This window comes from Cloeon dipterum, chromosome 1 (assembly GCF_949628265.1).
Source record: "Cloeon dipterum chromosome 1, ieCloDipt1.1, whole genome shotgun sequence".
Taxonomy (NCBI): Eukaryota; Metazoa; Arthropoda; class Insecta; order Ephemeroptera; family Baetidae; genus Cloeon; species Cloeon dipterum.
The window spans coordinates 14,828,897-14,846,819 of NC_088786.1; the positions used below are offsets into that span (position 1 = coordinate 14,828,897).

Below are 17,923 nucleotides of genomic sequence, written 5' to 3' on the forward strand. Positions count from 1 at the left end.
CAGTTTGAAATTGTGCTCGTTAGGAATGGTTTGGCATCTATTTGCTAGACTTCATCTACCAAACAAACATACTGAATTGAAAAAAGCGTAAAGTATTTGAAGATAACAAACATTTAAGATCAAAGTCTGGAGTCGTTTGTTTGTAATTATTTTTCTAATTCCACTTATATATTCATGGAGCTTGGAATCCACTGTATCAAATATAAATTCGCAATGCTATATATATAAGTATAGTGCGATTGCAAGCAAGTCACTATGTTTTTTTTCTAGATGGCACTTATGAAGTTGCAATCGTTTAATCTAGATTAATTGAGCATGTTGTGCGAAAATTTCAACGCCTGCAATTCATGGAGGTATAGGAAGCCAAGTTAGCTATTACGAAATACGATTGATTGTATTCCTCGAGCGACAATTAATTATAGGTCATAATGTTTTATTTGTCTCTCAAGAGTTTTTATTCTATCTTATCGGAACACATTGATCTTTTGAGCCAGTTACAAATATAAGCTTTTAATTTCTGACTCAGCTGTTTTTATCTTAAAAACCATTTATTTTGTCGTTTTGTTTTTAGTTAAATTGTATTAAAAGTTACTCAACTAAAATACACATTATACTTACTTTGATTTCGAAGGCTATATTCGGAACGTTGTTGTGTACCATAATATAATTTATTTTACATAAAATACTATAAAGTCTAACCAGCCCGTTGTTGGCTTGCAGGAGTGCCAAGGCATTTTCAGAGGTATTTGATTATTTCGGATATCTAATACTGGCTGCCCAATGTCAGAGATCGCAAAAGACGATTAATGTTAGAGACTCGAAATGCTCAAATAATAGCTTAAACGGGCTGTACCAGCGCCGATACACCACAGGCTGGTTTTCTCACCTAACCATCTCAGCTTTAGGGACAAATGTCTAGCGTTTCAATCAAAGACCTCGGTGTGGGGAGGTGAAATGATTGCCAAATTCGGCCCAAGCTCCTCTGCGGCCCACTCCGACCCCATGTTATCCGCTCAGCAGTGTTACTGGGAATTCATAGCCCATGGAATAGGCCGAGGTTATAAAAAGTTACTATCATCCGTCTGCCAAACTTACACAGTGATTAGCGTAGGGGGAGCAGAAGTTGAAAATGTTTTCAATGAGACACTCATTTGTTAAAGGTTTTTTTTTAATACGATTACTCAAATTTCTTCCACTAAACCTCGATGAAGTAGCATTCCAAAAAGACTCTAGCCTCTAATAATAAATAAATATTTAATTTGTCTTAAATTAAAGATGCATTTTGGAGGATTATTAGCAATAATATTATTTTCTAATAATTGTAAATATATAATGTTAAAGAAATTGACTGTCATCAGCTACTCTTAATAACGTTTAAAATTGAGATGAGAATAAAACTTCAAACGTCCGAGTCACTTAGCAAAACTTTAATAAAATTCTACACCGTACATATGAATTCTCTGCTTGCAGCTCGTGTGCCTTAATCCTAGATCATTATAAATAATCATTAAACAATAAATTATACTCGTCCCACATCTCTCATGGCAATGAACAAACGACCATTAATTTGAAAATTTTACATTTGCTCGTCTCAGTTTGACCTGAGGAAATTTTTGACGGAGCTCTTTTCTGGCTCTCCGCATTTGCCGTCGTGCACTTTAAAGACAAGTGACCTCGAGCGGCAATTCTCGATGTCCAAGAAGCAGTCGTTGGAATAGGTTTTCTTGTCCGACCCGCAAACTGGCTCGTAAAGCGTGGGACAAATCTTCTGGCAGCCCATGAACTGGAATCCAGCCAGGCACCTCTTCATCGGCACTACAAAAACGTGTTTCCTGCAAATAAAAACAATGTTGATAATCAACTTAAACCAACGAGGATAAGTTCGATTGTTTCTCCATCATCAGAAAATGTCTTCCTCGGGTGAAAATTTCAAACCATTTTAAGAAATTATTGCCTAATTGATAGCATTTGATTCAAGGTCACTAAATCATTTCTTCATTTTTGTTTTACTTAGTTTCTTTTACAACTAACTTTTTGTCAGTGAATCTATTTAGTGATAAAAGGGATTTTTTGCATTTTAAACAATTGAAAATAATGTTTTTGTCATTCGCACCCGCAGTTTGATTTCTTCATTTCGCATTCGCTTCTGTAGAATTTGTTGTCAGATCCGCAGACAAAGTTCCTCTCTTCCCCGCAGGTTTGATTACAATGGCTGGTAGTCTTGCAGTGGTGCTCAGGCACGGCCACCACTCTTTGGCCGCAGGTGCGCATCTTCATCTCACATTGCGACCTGAAAAACGATGTGTCATAAGTTCAAAAGGTGAATATAATATACAACCGTGAATTATCAGAAATATATTTCTTATTTAGTTTCAAATGGCATCTCATACCTGTAAACATTCCCATCAGAGGCGCAAACCACCTTCGTTGGCTCGTTTTCACAGGTCTCGGGACATTCGTCGGTATGCAACAAAGAGGTGCAGTTACCAAGGTGAGCCATCTGCACGCCTTTCCTAGAATACACCGCATAAGTAATTTTTAAATACACTAGACAGGCGAGCGTACAAGCAGGTGGCGATCTGTAGGTGACAAGGGTTGCGGTAAGTTTTGGCGTCGCTGCCACACACAAAGTCCTCCTCATTGTTGCATTGCAGCATATTGCAGTTGGTGAACTTCTTGCGGCACTTCTCAAAATCAACCTTGGTGACGCTTCGCTTCGTCTGAAGTCTAAAATATTTAAATATTTAGTTGATTGAAAATATTTGAATCAGCTCAAATTCACTATGTCTATATGCATTAAAAAATGGAATCTTCCTCTGCGCAGAAAAATATTAAAACTCGTGATTCTACTTCAATTCTTTCTTGTGGTTAAAAGGGATTGTGTTTATATGATTAACACAAATAGTGTATTGTTTGAGAATTTTCAGAATCTCACCCGCAAGTGTTTGACTTCATGTCACACTCGTTGTCATAGACGTTTCCGTCTGAGCCGCAGATTTTCTCAACTGGTTCATCGTCACAAGTAGTCGGACAGTCAATTGTGGGGAGTGCGTTTCTCTCCTGGGTTAAACTTTTGCAGTACTTCATTGGTATTTCAAACACGTGTTTCCTACGAGCCAGATTAAAGATCCAAATTTAAAAAAATCACGCCCAACAACGCCTGGTTGCTGCCGCAGCGACTAGGTCAAAAATCCGAGACGGTATGGCGTGAAATCAGGTCAAAAGCTTTTAAGTAAAACATTTCTAGCCGGAAATTAGAATATCCCAAAGATAGTTGGCGGGTGGTAACCATAAGTAAACTCGTACCCGCAGTTCTTGGATTTCATCTTGCACACGTTGGGGTATACTTTGCTGTCGGAGGCGCAGACGGGTTTGGAGATGCGCCAACACGCCTCTCTGCAGTGCCTGGTCGTTTTGCAGTGTTGCTTGTCGGTGCGCACCACGCCTTGTCTGCAACAGCCCACGCGACACTTCGCAATCACCAGCCTCGATCCACAAGCAAATTGAATAGGCAAAAGAAACAAGCGGCATTCAAAGCGCTAACAATTTATGCCTAAGTTTTCCATATTATGAAACATTATGACTGTCCACAAAAACTCAAAATATTAAGCTATCTTGCTGATTGCTGTTAAAATTTTACAAATATAAAGTACGTATTTTTCTTAACACTTTACGTTTTATATTTTGTTGGTTGGTGTTGGTACAGTCTAGCTATTTAGGGTGCTTCAAAAATACACTTGCAATAAAATTCACAAATAATTTACAAGACTATCGACTTGCCCGCAAGTAAGCAGCTTCATGGAGCACGTGTGATTGTAAACATTGCCATCTGAGCCACATATGGGGCCGTCGATAGGTGCCGACTCACAGTCCACGGGGCAGTTCTCTCTGTGAGGAGTAATGTTTGTGCATGGACCCAGGTGCGACAGCTCAGCTCCCGTCCTACGCAATTAAACAATCAAAACGATTCAAAGCAATACTTTTGTTTTATAAAATAATCATCAACTAATTAAAGAAATAAACGGGAGAAATTTTCACAATTTAAATAACACAGGTTGGCAGTAAATATTCAATTCAATTTCAAATATTAATATCAAATAGTTTTAGTTCAGACTCTTTGTTTAGAACCAAAGTTTAAATTTTGGAAAAAAAATATGAAAAAACAATATAGTAGATTTATGATTAGTTTAAAAAATTGAATTCCTTTTTTATGCACGAAGCAGTAAATTGAATAGAAAGCAGGCACCCAAGTCATTGTTCTTTCTAGAAACAAGTGACCGAATCAAGTCATCAAGCAAGATCCGTTAGTCAACACAATTGAACATTTTACGCCGTGCAAACAGTGTCTCGCATATCAAAACCACCGTAGTCCTTGAGTGATTTTCAGATGGAAAGATGTGTACACAGTATATATTGGCTTCTTGAAAATTGTTCTTTCTTAAAAGAAAATTGAATTAAATAATATCATCCAAGCCCCAAATTTAAATACGAATTGTTTGTGTGCGTACCAGGACGTAATTCTTGCTCAGATTCTTACAAATTTTTGGATTTGATCTTATGTATGTGCTAAAAATACACCGCGCGCGTAGCATACATAACATTTTAAAGAAGGATTATTAATTTTTATAGCGTTAAAAAATTTCGTATTGTGTCTAAAGCTTTCAATATATCTAATAATTCCTTTGAAATTACAATGATCATTTCTCCGCCTACTATAAAATCCGGCCGATGAAATTAAAAAAATGTCATAGCAAAGTTACAAAAATTATCTGCTTAAATTAAACGTGACTTCGCACACAGTAAAAAAAGTAAAAGGAACATTCTTGGAGTTAGATTGATGGAAGTGCGAATGAGGATACTCACTTGCAAGTAGCGACCATCATGAAGCATTTGTTGTGGTAGGTTTTTCCGTCGGAGCCGCACACAGGATCCGAATCCTTATTGCACTTATGCGTGCAGTTGGAGCCCTGAGCCCTTTGGCACTTCTGATCGCTCGTCCGCGACACTCGCACCGCTACAATAAAAATTCTTATTTAAAATTAGGAACATACATAACATTTTTGTGAGATTATACAATGTTTTTTGAAGTTTTTACTAATTAAATCAAAAGATCAATAAAAATGAGGCGTGTTGTCTCCTTTCAACTTAAAAATTGCCAAAAAGGCTTAAGTCAAAATGTGATATCAGACCTTTGTTGCAAGTCTTCCTCTGCATCTCGCACGCGCTGGGATAGATGGTATCATCAGTGCCGCAGACGGGGTCACCGCTGCCGGGTGGACAAATCCTCGGACAATTGTTGTCTTTTTTCAGGCCGACCGTGAGCATGGCTAAAACGAAAAATTTTACAAAATTGAGTCGCTATCATAATGCATTAGAATCTGAAACAATTTTTAATATGAAAAATCATTGCGATGCAAGATTAACCCCAATCATTTGATAGAAATCATTTTCCAAGCTAAAAAATCTTCGCAACTGCTATTTTACGTCTATTTTTAATAGCAGTCGCAGGGAATAATACTGCTCCAAGTACTGTTACAGAAGCAATAAATAAGATGCACAAGGGAACAACAACTCTCGCTTTCCAACGCTCGTTCAGGTGCAATTGAGCGGAGGCGAACACAATGAACACACACGTAATTGGAATCTGCATTTGGAGCACGGTGAACCTGAATCGCGCTTCCTTGAATCGAGCAATAAAATGAATGCGGAGAGAAATGAACTCGACGGCGCAAAAAACAGAGTTTCTTGATGCCGACAGGATAACGAGTGGAAATTCAAGAAATCCCCTCGCAATAAGATTTACGCTCCCTCTAGCTTCTCTTTCTCTCTCTCCGCGCAGCATGTTCACATTTCTCCGACGGTAAATAATTCCCAGAAGAGATGAATATGCAAATGCAAGAGATTAATGGAAGCTTGTTTGCCATTGTTGGTATTTTAATACGTTGTTCCCTCCCTGGACTGCAGGTGGAACCATTTCTCTTTTCACCACTTTGTCAATGCAATGCTCCAGCAAAGGGTTTTCCATTCTCATTATTGACCATCGATGGCATTTATTCCATAACTATTGCAACAACCTACCATGTTATTGAGCATCCTCTGCATAAGTCGAGCTAGGGATGCAGATCTTGATATTATTCTACGACGTATATCTAAATGGGACAACAAAACCCACTGAGTTGGCAAGAAAATCAGATTTTTTTTTGTCAGAAAGCAAAGGAAATAAAATATTTAACTTTAAGAAAACTTCAGTTTATTTCTAGCATTTCTAGCAACATATTTCGATTCATTCTTAAGATAGTAGCATTTAATTAATAGACAAGACTACTAAACTTGATATTTTTGATACTAATTTGATCAGATTTTTTCAGCGTTTAATGTTATCAGTTCATAAGAATATCAAAATTATGTCTTGCATATATTTCGTACCATTGTGCTTGGCATTGTTCATTTTAATTCATATTTACACATTTAGCCCATTAATAAGAGTACAAATTAAGTGCGTTCAGCTTTTCACACAGCTACGTACTACCTGCCATTAGAACTAAAACCTTTACCGTAATATCGCAGGACAGAGCCAACACGTTGTCGACATTTACTTGGATAAAAATTAATGATACCATTAGCCACTTTAAGTATTAACAAAACGGTTCGAAATCTTTATTCTCGTGCCATAAATGAAAATAATGTTACCACAATTCTATCTTCGCTGTTTTCCGCTTTGTCATCATCGAAGCGTGCAATAAAATAATGACTTCTAACTGTTATAATTCCGAGAGTGAGAGAAATCAATCAATCAAGCTCACTCTTAACGTCTTGTTCCTTGTTCAGATCTCACAGCCGTCAAATTTACGGAGAAATATGTTAATGTCACAACAAAACCGAGTTTTTTCTAAAACATTTTCCACGAATTAATATTTTGGCAACAATTGTTTTTGAACTATTGCAATGAAAATATTGTAGAATAAAGAACGATAAAATTGTAATGCTCTCTTTGTTTCAATGCTTAAGATTACAAAATGGATAAGGCTTGGTAAACAACAATCTCACTCCACATTGCGCGCAAGAAGAGCATTTCAACAGAAGGAACACATATTTACTCTGCATGAAGAAGCGAGACACCGTTTAACTGAATAATTATGCAAGAGAGGAATCGACTAAAAAGGCTTTTATTAAAACTGTGCTTCGCACTGACCCGAAACGCATCTCATCCTTCCTGCTGACAATTAATGCAAACCACAAGCACGCAGAGTGATTAATTGACGAGACCTACTTTCGGCGCAAATCGGCTTTGCGCACTCGAACAGGCGAATGAATTTTCACCACTCTTGATTAATTAGTCAAACTACTTTCTCATCGAGGAACCAATAAAAAACTGATAAAAATACTAACTGTAAATTTTTTGCATGATGTGTCATTTGATCGTGCGCCAACCGGACTGACTGGCGAAAAGTCAGGTTTCGCACGGCCTTCATTATGAGGGCAATGAGATAATGACTTCGAATCGCAAAAAGGGAAATTTATAAACCGTATCTATATCAAGACATTTTGTAGAGTAGTAGCACGCTTCCTGTCATCTCTACTCATTAATTTCGATTTCAGCGTCGTTTATCGAGTCTAATTGGAGGCGAAAAACTGGATCAGATGGTTAATGGTTTTGATGGTAGTTGGACGAGGCTGGACGCTCACCTAGTTAGCAGAAGAAGACAAAAAGTGCGTGTGACAACAACCGCGTGTTTCTTTTCTCACAGACATGCTTCGTTGAATCTGAACTGTTGAAAGAGATCAACCATTTCTAATTTCGTGAGCTAAGAAAATATTTCTCAAGCAAAATAAAATGCACGGGATAAATTGTTGAAAATGGTCATCTTTCATCAAAAACAAATTGTTTAAATTAATTAAAACAGAAAAAAGAACAAAAATAATCCGTTTTTTCCCTTGAGGTTGATTAAAAGTAATTTTAAGCTAAGCTGTGCCCAATTATTTAATGATGATAGAGTTTGTTTGTTAAAATGAGGTGCTTATTTGATGTTAAGAATATTTACGCCTAATTGCAACCGCACCTAATCATTACAGTACACAAATTGACGAGTATATTCAATTAGGACAGTGACTTCCTTAAAAGTTTGCACTCTGCGCGGAAATAATAAAAAAAGATAGCAATCAAACACGCAGTACTCGAGATAATTGTGTGGAATGCGCAAATCACGCTCAAAGAGGTTTGCGTCATTTTGCATTTGAGTGCAGCGACCCACGGATATATATGTACGTACATTTTTTTCATTTAATGCACTTCTGCTGGTTGAAATTAATTTGCAGTGCGTTGCCGCGAGCTAACGAGTGAATTTGCTATTCATTTCACGCTCGCCAGCGTCTTCTTCCTCTCTTGTTTGTTTTAATTGAAATTCGCCCAACGCCGGGCGCTGAGAAGTGTCTGCACGACCGCGGATAACTAGCGTGAAAACTCGTCAAGGGGAAACACCCCGCCGCTCACTTCGTCACACTCCCAGAGCTTTGATTTGAGCAGGAAGAGAAAAAATTCCAGAACGCAGCCGAATCCCTGCCAAGTAGAGCTGGCATGCACTGTGGGGTAATGCTAATCAAGAAAAATTCGGCCTAGATTTCCGAAATTAAATACATAAACGAAGCACCTGGGATATATTTTTCAGTGGTTGAATAAAAATAGCGTTCTGAGGCTGAAAAGTATTTTTTGTCGTTCTTCTACACGCCGAAGTGAAAAATTGAAAAGATGTCCTGCTTTTCAACAGCCAGTAAAAATGCATATTGGTTAATAAATTAGTTTATAGAGTTAAGATTAATTTTCAACCATTAAAATCAGCTTAAATGCATTTTACTGGGAACATTTTTAAACCGCAGTGCACAGCATGCGAATTAATTAAAAACTGGATTATTACTGCGCTCTCGGCAGCAAATGTCTGCCGCTTGGATGTTTGCCAGGCAAGGTTGACATTGACCTTCGGATCTACACGCTCGCTCGCTCTCGGCTTATAAAAATAATTTGTCACCATATAAAGTCAGAGAGTCATAATATAACACACAAAGGCAGCAGACGCATGAAATAATAGATGGCTCGCCGTCAGCCGCCGAGGAAAACACAGTGTCCTGCCGAGAGGTCGTTTCCCTGCAGTTTTTTTTCCAGAGCACGAAATAGCATCAAAGACTGACAGTGTAAAAGTTTCATTTTTGTAAATGATTAAATTTAATCATTACACAGATTTGCAGGGATTGTAATAAAATGCGTTTTGCAATGTCTACGAAAAAAAATCAAATTTTCCTGAAATTAGTGTTGGTATACGGACACCATATTTTCATGATAATTCATGAAAACAAAAATTCAGTGAATTTTTGAGTGAATATTGAAGTACATTTTATCCTCTCATAATAAAGAAGTCCAATTTTTAATATGCACATTGCTTGTCTAGTTTCTTAGAAGTATTAAGACAAGACTGATTATCCAAGTTATGCCTGTGGCGAATCGGCACGTTTGCTGAGGAACGAGCTGTGGTTTTTCTACTGCCGGCAAGAGGTGGTGAATTAAAAGGCATGCACCCTGAAAGCGGCCATTAGCAAAACCACAGAGCCGAATTTCCGCCGGCAGCAGCAGCATCAGGTGGTCACTCATTCCATCGAGTGATTTACACACTCATCGTAAGTGGAGAGAGTGAATCAGGAGCAGGAAAAGCGAGATCAAAACCAGAACTCAGCCTCGGGCAGGCTGCGAGCACCAAAAATAATTCATTGTCCGCGATCACTCCATTATGCTAATCGCATTCCTAATTGCCTGCCTTAATTTCCATCCTCACTGACCTTTTTTTGCCTGCCTTCTTCCTTCGAATTTCGGTCAATCTATGTTCTAGACTATTTAAATTGCCCGACAGTCCTAACTTTCATTGCTACGAAAAATCTAGAAAACATGTATATGTATATGTTCATAAGAGTCACCATATATATGTATATGTTCGTTTTTGCTTGTTGAGAGACATTTTTTTATTAGAAAATTATGAGAATTAACTTATTGATATCATGCTTTTTGGGGTTTTTGCTACTTCTTAGGTTTAAATTGACAAGAATTATCAGAATATGATAATTTATTTTTCCAAATATCAAAAAATGAATTTGAAATCAGCAGTCGGCTTTATACATTAACGAAATAATGGCAATTCACCTTAAGATGGTTCAATTTGAACGATGAGGTGCGTGCACGTGTTGGCGCGACCTGCGTGACGTCACCGCGGTTACGGTTCGTAGTTAGGCGTTCAACTCGGCGGACGCATTCAGGAGCAGTGGCATGAGTCAAGTCAAGTCTGCGCCGCAGAGCTCGGCAAGGTCAAATAATGAAAACCGACTCCGCGCCGCTTAATTGCAATTTTTGTGCATCAAAGACCAGGCTCGCTTCTCACTTCAATCATCGCATTCATGCACATCTTCTCCGCGAACATTTGTAGATTTCGTTCCAATGGAGAAACCGTTTGGAATTACAATGCTGGGATGCCGAAATTTCATTCCCGGCGGAGGCCAGCATTTTTTAAATTTTATTGTAATGGCAAGGTTTCTGGCAAAGTTAAATTAGTTTGGGAGAATTTTTCCACTTATCTTTCGAAAAAAAATGCTTCCTGGATTTGGATCTCCTAGTTCATAAAGAAACCGTCGGAATGTTTTGCAAAAAAAGTGGCTCCCAGACGGCATTGTTAAAATTTTATGATCCAGCACAACGATGTTAATTTACTTCTCCTTTGTTTCCAGGATTCAGCAAAAAGGAATTCGTCAACTAACCTAAAGCAGGAAGTTTTCCCTATGTGTGCAAATTATTGACGTATTGAGATTTTATTTATATGCTTGTATGACTTGTAGAGGAAGAATAAACAAAACAATATGAAAGTTTAATAAATTAAGAAAAGACCACGCAACAACTCAGCATTACTGTGATAAATTAACATGTGCCCCAACTTTTAGAAAACTTTTAACATCGAGAAAAATTAATTTAGCAATTATATACCATAATTAAAATAACACAATGAATTTAATTTTAATCTTACATGGAAATATATTTTTGTTATTTTTAAATAACTTTGACTTGAGTGAATCCAGAAATCACACATTAGTTGTAATTTAATTGCTAAAATGCTTATTTAACCAATTTTGACGTATATGCCATCAAAGCCACATTTTTTATACGAAGATAATGGACAGACATATTATAACAGGCTGCATGTAATTGGGTCTAGCTGGAGAAATTTGCTTGCTAATTAAAATATAAGTCAGGACGGATAGCATCGCCGAAAGTATTATTAATCACGCTGTCGGCGTAATTAAAGTCAGTCGCGTCAAACAAGATTAATCTTAATGGAAATCGCTCCGTCTGCGGACTGCGTCTTCAGTCTCTCTCGTCTCGTATTGTTTTCTAATTTATCGCCACTTTTTCTGAGAAGGCCGCACCAAAGGCTGAATATAATTTTTCGTGGCGCACACCCCGCTGTTGGCTCTCGTGTTTTTTGCTCTCGCGCACCGCAACAATTAGACTCGCTGCCAGACATCTCACAGGAAATGCCGAATTATTTGCCACCAGGTGTGTCTCCCCCATATAGATGCATTGTATGGGTTTGATTTCTTTTCAAATATCCTTGGATTTCCCCTCTAGATAATGTATGAGTAGTCACATATCGATCATTTCCATGAAGTCTATCTCTAACGTGGTCTTCAGTTTTGATAAAGTGGACTTACTAAAGGAAAGATATTCTAACTCCCGCAACGGGTTTGAATTAAGATTTTGCAAACTCACTCCATATGAAAACTTTTTATTACGCATGTCAAAGAAAAAATACTTTAGCAATCGATTATTCCTATTGTTGAAAAAACGAGTGAAATTAAAATTATGATAATTTAGTTGAAAAAATTTTGTTATTAAAAAAGGTAAATACTCTTCTTCAAGAGCAGGTTAATATTCGGGGCTAATTGTTTCACGCAAAACCGAGGGAAGAGCGTTTTTGTGCTAATGCTTCGAAAAGCTTAATTAATCACGTTCAGTGCGCCGTTAGCGGAAAACGTGGCGTAAAATGATATCGTTAAATTTGCCTCGGTGCCACCGGAATCACGATCTAGCCACACAAGTTGTAGTCCAGCAGCCGCTTCCCGCTAATAGCGACGCTAGAAATTTCGTTCGCACACTTTGGCTGTTAGCACGTCTCACTAAAAGAGAGCAACCAAAATTTATCTCTACATAATTTTTTCATGCTCTTTTGAGAGGGGTTTTTCGTAAGAAGGTGGAAACTGGAGTAAAAAATCGAATGAAAAAATAAACTTATTATTTCATCTTAGTTAAAGCAACGAGAATGAACTCCGTTTTAATTACTATATATGGAACATAATCCATATTTTAAAATCAATTGAATCAGGAAAGTTTTAACAACACATGAATTTTAAAATTTATATAACAAATTCAATATTCCAGACTTCATTTTTTTCATTTTATTAAGATTATTCTGATTTCTAATTGAAAGGTTATGTGACGTTTGTGAATAGATTGATACCGCAAGCCCGATCAATCTGTGCACCCTGGAAGTGCAAAGTAGGTTATCTCTCATGTGCAGTACGCATCTTTTTGAGTCCCGCATGCATGCGAGCGAACAGTAAAATCCTGGTAGACTCAGTGCGCGGAATAGATAGGAAGTGTGCGCTTAGCTGACTGAATTGGAGAGAAAACGGTTCATCTGCTCTCGTGCAATGCCATTGCATGCCTAATAATATTTAAATGGAGCGTTTATTTCATCTTGCGAGGCGTAGCGGGATTTTGTTCTTGCCTTTTGATATTGATGCAACAACGCCTTGCTCCCTCGATGAATTTTGCGTCACACCCGAAAAAATGACTCTGTGGGCTATGCCTCACAAATTTTATGGGTTCACCGCTGCTGCTGCTGCTGCTACGTCGCCAAAACAACTTATTTTAGCGATTCAAATTCCTGTGAGTGTCCCCACGCTAAGAGCGAGTTAACGGAAAGAATTATCAACATTAAAAATCAGTGGCAGCAAAATTTAGTGGCCATGGTCAAATAAAAAATTGTATTAATGTGTTATTTGATCAGTCTTTTATTCAAATCAATATTGTAATGAAATGAAAAAGGAAATACAAACAGCGATTCAGACTAAATAATGAGGTTTCCACATTATTTTATGAACAAAAACGACACGGTACACCTATTTCCCTCTTTTTTATGGCTCTCAACTACTGTGGAAGGCTTATTCATTTCATTGTGCTCAGCGTCTGCATTTTACATTTTGGAATAATATACCAAGGCTGGCCGCAAAAAGTCTTGTTACAAAAACACATAAATTTCTCGGTGGAGAGGAAGCCAGCCAAGTGTGTGTTTGTGTGTGAATGCAAGTGGCGTGAGTGTGTGTTTTAATTTCACGGTTCATCTGGCAGCTCTCATGAAAACCTACAGTTATTGCAGCCACGGATTGCTTACATGGCCAATTAAGTCGTACCACAACGAAAAATAAACACTTTTCGGGGCTCACTCAAAACAATATTACCTCCGAAAATATGTAGATCAGTTTTTAAAAATTAGATGCGGAGGCAAGTGGCTCTTCGGTGAGCTGGGTTTCTGTGCGCCTGGTGCTAATGGTATCCGCTCGCGGTGTTATTGGGACCCGCGGGTTTCAGCATTCGTGCTTGTACAGTGCATGCCCTTCCCGGTCCCCGGACAGGGATAAAAAGAAAAAAAATAGAAATACAGTAAATTCAGCCAAAAACCAGTTTTGATCAATAATTTAAGCCAACCCACGCTCATAATTTTTTCTCGTCACTACAGTTGAATTCCTCTTTCACGAAGCACTCGTATTCTTAATTCATACAAAGATACCATGTAGATAAAATAATATTTAATAAACAAGTACTCACGAAAGGAGACAAGGAAGAGGAGGGCCGTGGCCGAAAAGGTGACCACGAGTTGGTGCATGCTTGCGTAAGTCCCTGTTGCCAAGCTCAGGTGTGGGAAGGTACAGGTTGGCCGGTCGCGGCACTGAGAGGCACTGAGCCTTGCTCGGCCAGACGCCGGGTTATAGCCGACAGTGGTGGGGCACAGCACACGGCAGACTTGAACTTGGATTTTGTCTCCGGCGCGAAAAACGATCGGGATAAGAGCCGCGACTCTCAATTATCCTTTCGTGCGCCAGAAAATTCAGTCACACGAACGAGATTTCCGTGCTACATTAGTGCAATGTGATATTTTTTACTGAATGGTTTTTATCTCGATGAAATTAAAGAATTTTTGTTACTAGGACTATTACGTTGCAAAATATTAATATAAAAACATACAGTTACCTCATTTGGTGTTTCCCGGCATGATCCAGTGATCTTCGACCATAAATTCATCCACTTCCGGTCACTTGCAGTACTTGCACTGCTGTACAATATTTGTTTTCCAACTTCAGATCAATCAAAGGAGGAAAATTTCAGTTGATATATATATATATATATATATATATATATATATATATATATATATATATATATATATATATATATATATATTCCAGTACAGCACGTGGTGTCGTAATAAAGTAATGATATTTGTCGCTATGAATATTTTTTAAACTTTCCAATCTAACCCTTACCAACCATCTGTAGGGTAAATGTGATAGCTGACGCAGCATCACTGGAAACCTGGCTTAAAACCGTGTTTAAAATTATCAGGAGTAGTCAATGGGTGAATGGGCAGTTATTATTCTATTTAAATATCTCATTGTGTAATAAATTATATTATAATATATAATTTATATTATATTTTGTATGTTGGAGTCACATTTTAAATTGAAACAAAACGTTTGAAACTTTCCACCCTATCACGATTTTCTAGATTTATAAATTGAATCTTGTGTCTACCGTAACTTTGGCGATGGCTTTTTGATAGGAAAGAATGGCCCGGCAAGAAATTGGATATCCGAGGATATCTAAGGATATCCAATTTCTTGCTGGGGGTCCAAAAGTATGAAAATAGAAATTGATAGAACTGCAAATTTTGCTTTGATAATACTAAACTTCAAAAGATGAATCACTGTACAAAATTTTAACTTGACGCTACGCACATGGTTGCAATAATTAACTGAACGAATTTCAACAGTAATATTTTATTGTAAAAACATAAATTCGTGATAAGGAGTAAAATATCAACATTTAACTATAAAACCCGTGTTCGCATTACGGTCTTTCCTATTTTTACGACCTACAAATAATTTTGTTTATCTTTCCATCAAATGCATAATCACCAAATGAACATCTCTCACAAATTTTTGTCTCGCGTATTAAACATTATACGGTTTAATTTTATGTGAAGTGTGCTGAAAATATGTTTATTTAGGTTTAGAGTGCAATAAAGTCGTGATTCCAAGATTTTTAGCTCACGTAGCACACCACCGAGACACACGTGTGAGTGTTTTCAACAGCCGCCTTTTCTCCTCTGCAGTGCGCGCGAGAGTCGAAAAGGTTATATGCACCTTTTCTCGGGCAAAAAGTAAACTAGGTTCAAAGGCTCACGACTCTTTTCCGCGCTGCAGACCATTGATAAAAGGGTCAATTACAGTTTCAGCGATTTTTCATTGGAAAGCGAGCGAGAATTATGATAATCGGCGTGCGAGAAACACATTGTCGAGAATTAAAATGCAACTTGGCCTTTGGCCCAGAGCGACGGAGAGAGAATGAAAATAATAAATTCAGGCCAAGCAAGCAAAGGATCCTCTCCATTCAGCCTGAAAATAGGCCAGCGAGCAGCATCCACACAGCTTTCCACACACTCGCGCAGTCAATTTCAATTCAAACTTTACTGACGCCGGCTCTTTATTTTGTCTCTTCTTTCTATCGCTCTTTGCGATTGCCGTGCGTACATAAATTTTAATTGACTGTCGTGCCGCCAAAACGAGTTTTTTACCTGTGCCTAGTCAGTGTTAAAGCCCATAGGCGAAAAATGTTGGGAAATCTCGAAACTTTTTTCGCAGCTAAATTTGTGTTGATAATCAAATCTTAAACTAAAATCGTCACCCAAAAAGCTAAATTAAATAAAAAAATGTCGACAGGAATAACAATAAATAATAATAAAGTAGACTTGGATTAACTTGTCTACATTTATGTGGATCTCCAATTTTATGATTTTAACTTAGCTGGCATATATTTAAAGTGAACTCTGTAATGATGAATTGAGTATTTACCAAAATACAATTATGTGCCATTAGATGAGAAATGCAACTGAACTTTATTTTAAGAATTATCGAAGCATAGAAAAGTAAAAAATAAACAAGGAAATATAGCATCCATTGGTTCAATCTAAAATAAATTCTAATTGGTCTATATCGTCGTGGTAGCGGAGAAATTGCACATGAGTTTTTGGTTCGCCCGGCGAAATTGCGCATAGGTTCTTGGTAAACCCGGTGAAATTGCGCATTTGAAAAATATTAAATTTTACAGGGGAGGGAGAAAACTGTCTCCGCGCCACAGGTTTTGGAGTACAAAAGAGCTATCAATGAAATTAGATGCCTATTTTATAGCTTTAAAAAATGGTTTAAATTATTTTTTATCAATGCGCGATATAACGACCATAAACGGCCTTGTTCAACGAACGTGCCCGAAAGATATGCATGGTTTTTGTAAGAATTTTTATTCTACCTACAAATATTATGAAATCTGGTTTTAAAATTATGGTGCTGCTTTTGCCTTGGATGTTTGGGAATAGATTTCTTTAATATTTCTGCCACTCATAATAATTTAAAACCAAAATTATGTCGATAACAATAAATCACAAGAAAAAAACGTTTCAACTTTCAACACCTTAGCACGGCGTAGACGAGTAATTGTCTTCTTCAAACCAATTTAGTTATTTAATTCATTTCAAGACGAGTCAAACGGTGCGTATTTCTTGTAAATAGGACCACCACAACCTGAGATTTGGTGCTTATATCGAGCATTTTATTGCGTCCATCTCGATAAAAAAAACTTTGTGGCACCCGAATCTAGGGTTTTAGTGGTCCTATTTACAATAAATAAGCACCGTTTGACTCGTCTTGAAATGAATTAAGTAACTAAATTGGTTTGAAGAAGACAATTAATCGTCAACGTCGTGCTTAAGGTGTTAAAACAGACGAAAAATGCTAAATTTCACGTTATTGAGGGGGTTAAAAGGGGGTTGGGGGGTTGGTTGGTCTCATACCCCTTTAGTGCACTTGGGGACGTCGAGACGAGTCTAACGGTATGCAGTTTTTTAATACCGGATGATTAGAAGTTTAGATTTGGTCGATTATCTTTTTTACCGACCTCGAAAAACAGGGGTTTTCATATTTTTCAGTTTATATTAAAAACATTTGAAATTTTAACGTTTCTAACTTATTTTTTTGTGCTCTACAAAATGGCTATAAAGAAAATTAAAATTTTCAACACGATCATTTTCAAATTTGAGTTTAAAATAAAAATATAAATTTTAATGACCTTGACCTTTGACCTATGACTTTGGGGTCAACATAAAAGTTGTTTGCCTTGTTGAGACGAGCAAATCAGTTTTTTAATTTTGGTTCTAGGACCACTCTGAGCAAATTTATGAAGTATTGAAAGATACCATATTTAGGAGGATACAAATTATAAAAAACGTCACTAGATAGCGTTCTAGTGCTCGGATTGGTTTGAAATTTTTGTCAAGCATGTATTGGAGGGGGAGAAAACAGAATGTGCATTAAAATGTGTTTGGTTCAAAATGTCAGATGCGTACTTTTCAAGATGCGCAATTTTCAAAATGCGCAATTTCGCCGGGCGAACCAAAAACTCATGCGCAATTTCTCCGCTACCACGACGAATATAATCTATTTTTTTCAAATTTTGATTCCCCATACAAGCCAGTCTGCATCACGGCAAAATACCGTATTCATT

The 17,923-nt window shown here is 37.4% G+C and overlaps 1 protein-coding gene across 1 annotated transcript; it reads right to left on the bottom strand.

Annotated features, from left to right (window-relative positions):
• Nucleotides 1–1,406: 1,406 nt before the first annotated feature.
• LOC135947898 (serine protease inhibitor dipetalogastin-like) lies at nucleotides 1,407–14,076 on the bottom strand. Its single transcript, XM_065496878.1, has 10 exons — nucleotides 13,916–14,076; nucleotides 5,190–5,327; nucleotides 4,864–5,014; nucleotides 3,781–3,942; nucleotides 3,307–3,450; nucleotides 2,936–3,109; nucleotides 2,566–2,727; nucleotides 2,391–2,513; nucleotides 2,114–2,290; nucleotides 1,407–1,832 (listed from the first exon to the last, which is right to left on the bottom strand). The coding sequence occupies exons 1-10, from the start codon at nucleotides 13,971–13,973 to the stop codon at nucleotides 1,592–1,594; spliced, it is 1,530 nt and encodes a 509-aa protein (XP_065352950.1). The 5' UTR covers nucleotides 13,974–14,076; the 3' UTR covers nucleotides 1,407–1,591.
• Nucleotides 14,077–17,923: the final 3,847 nt, after the last annotated feature.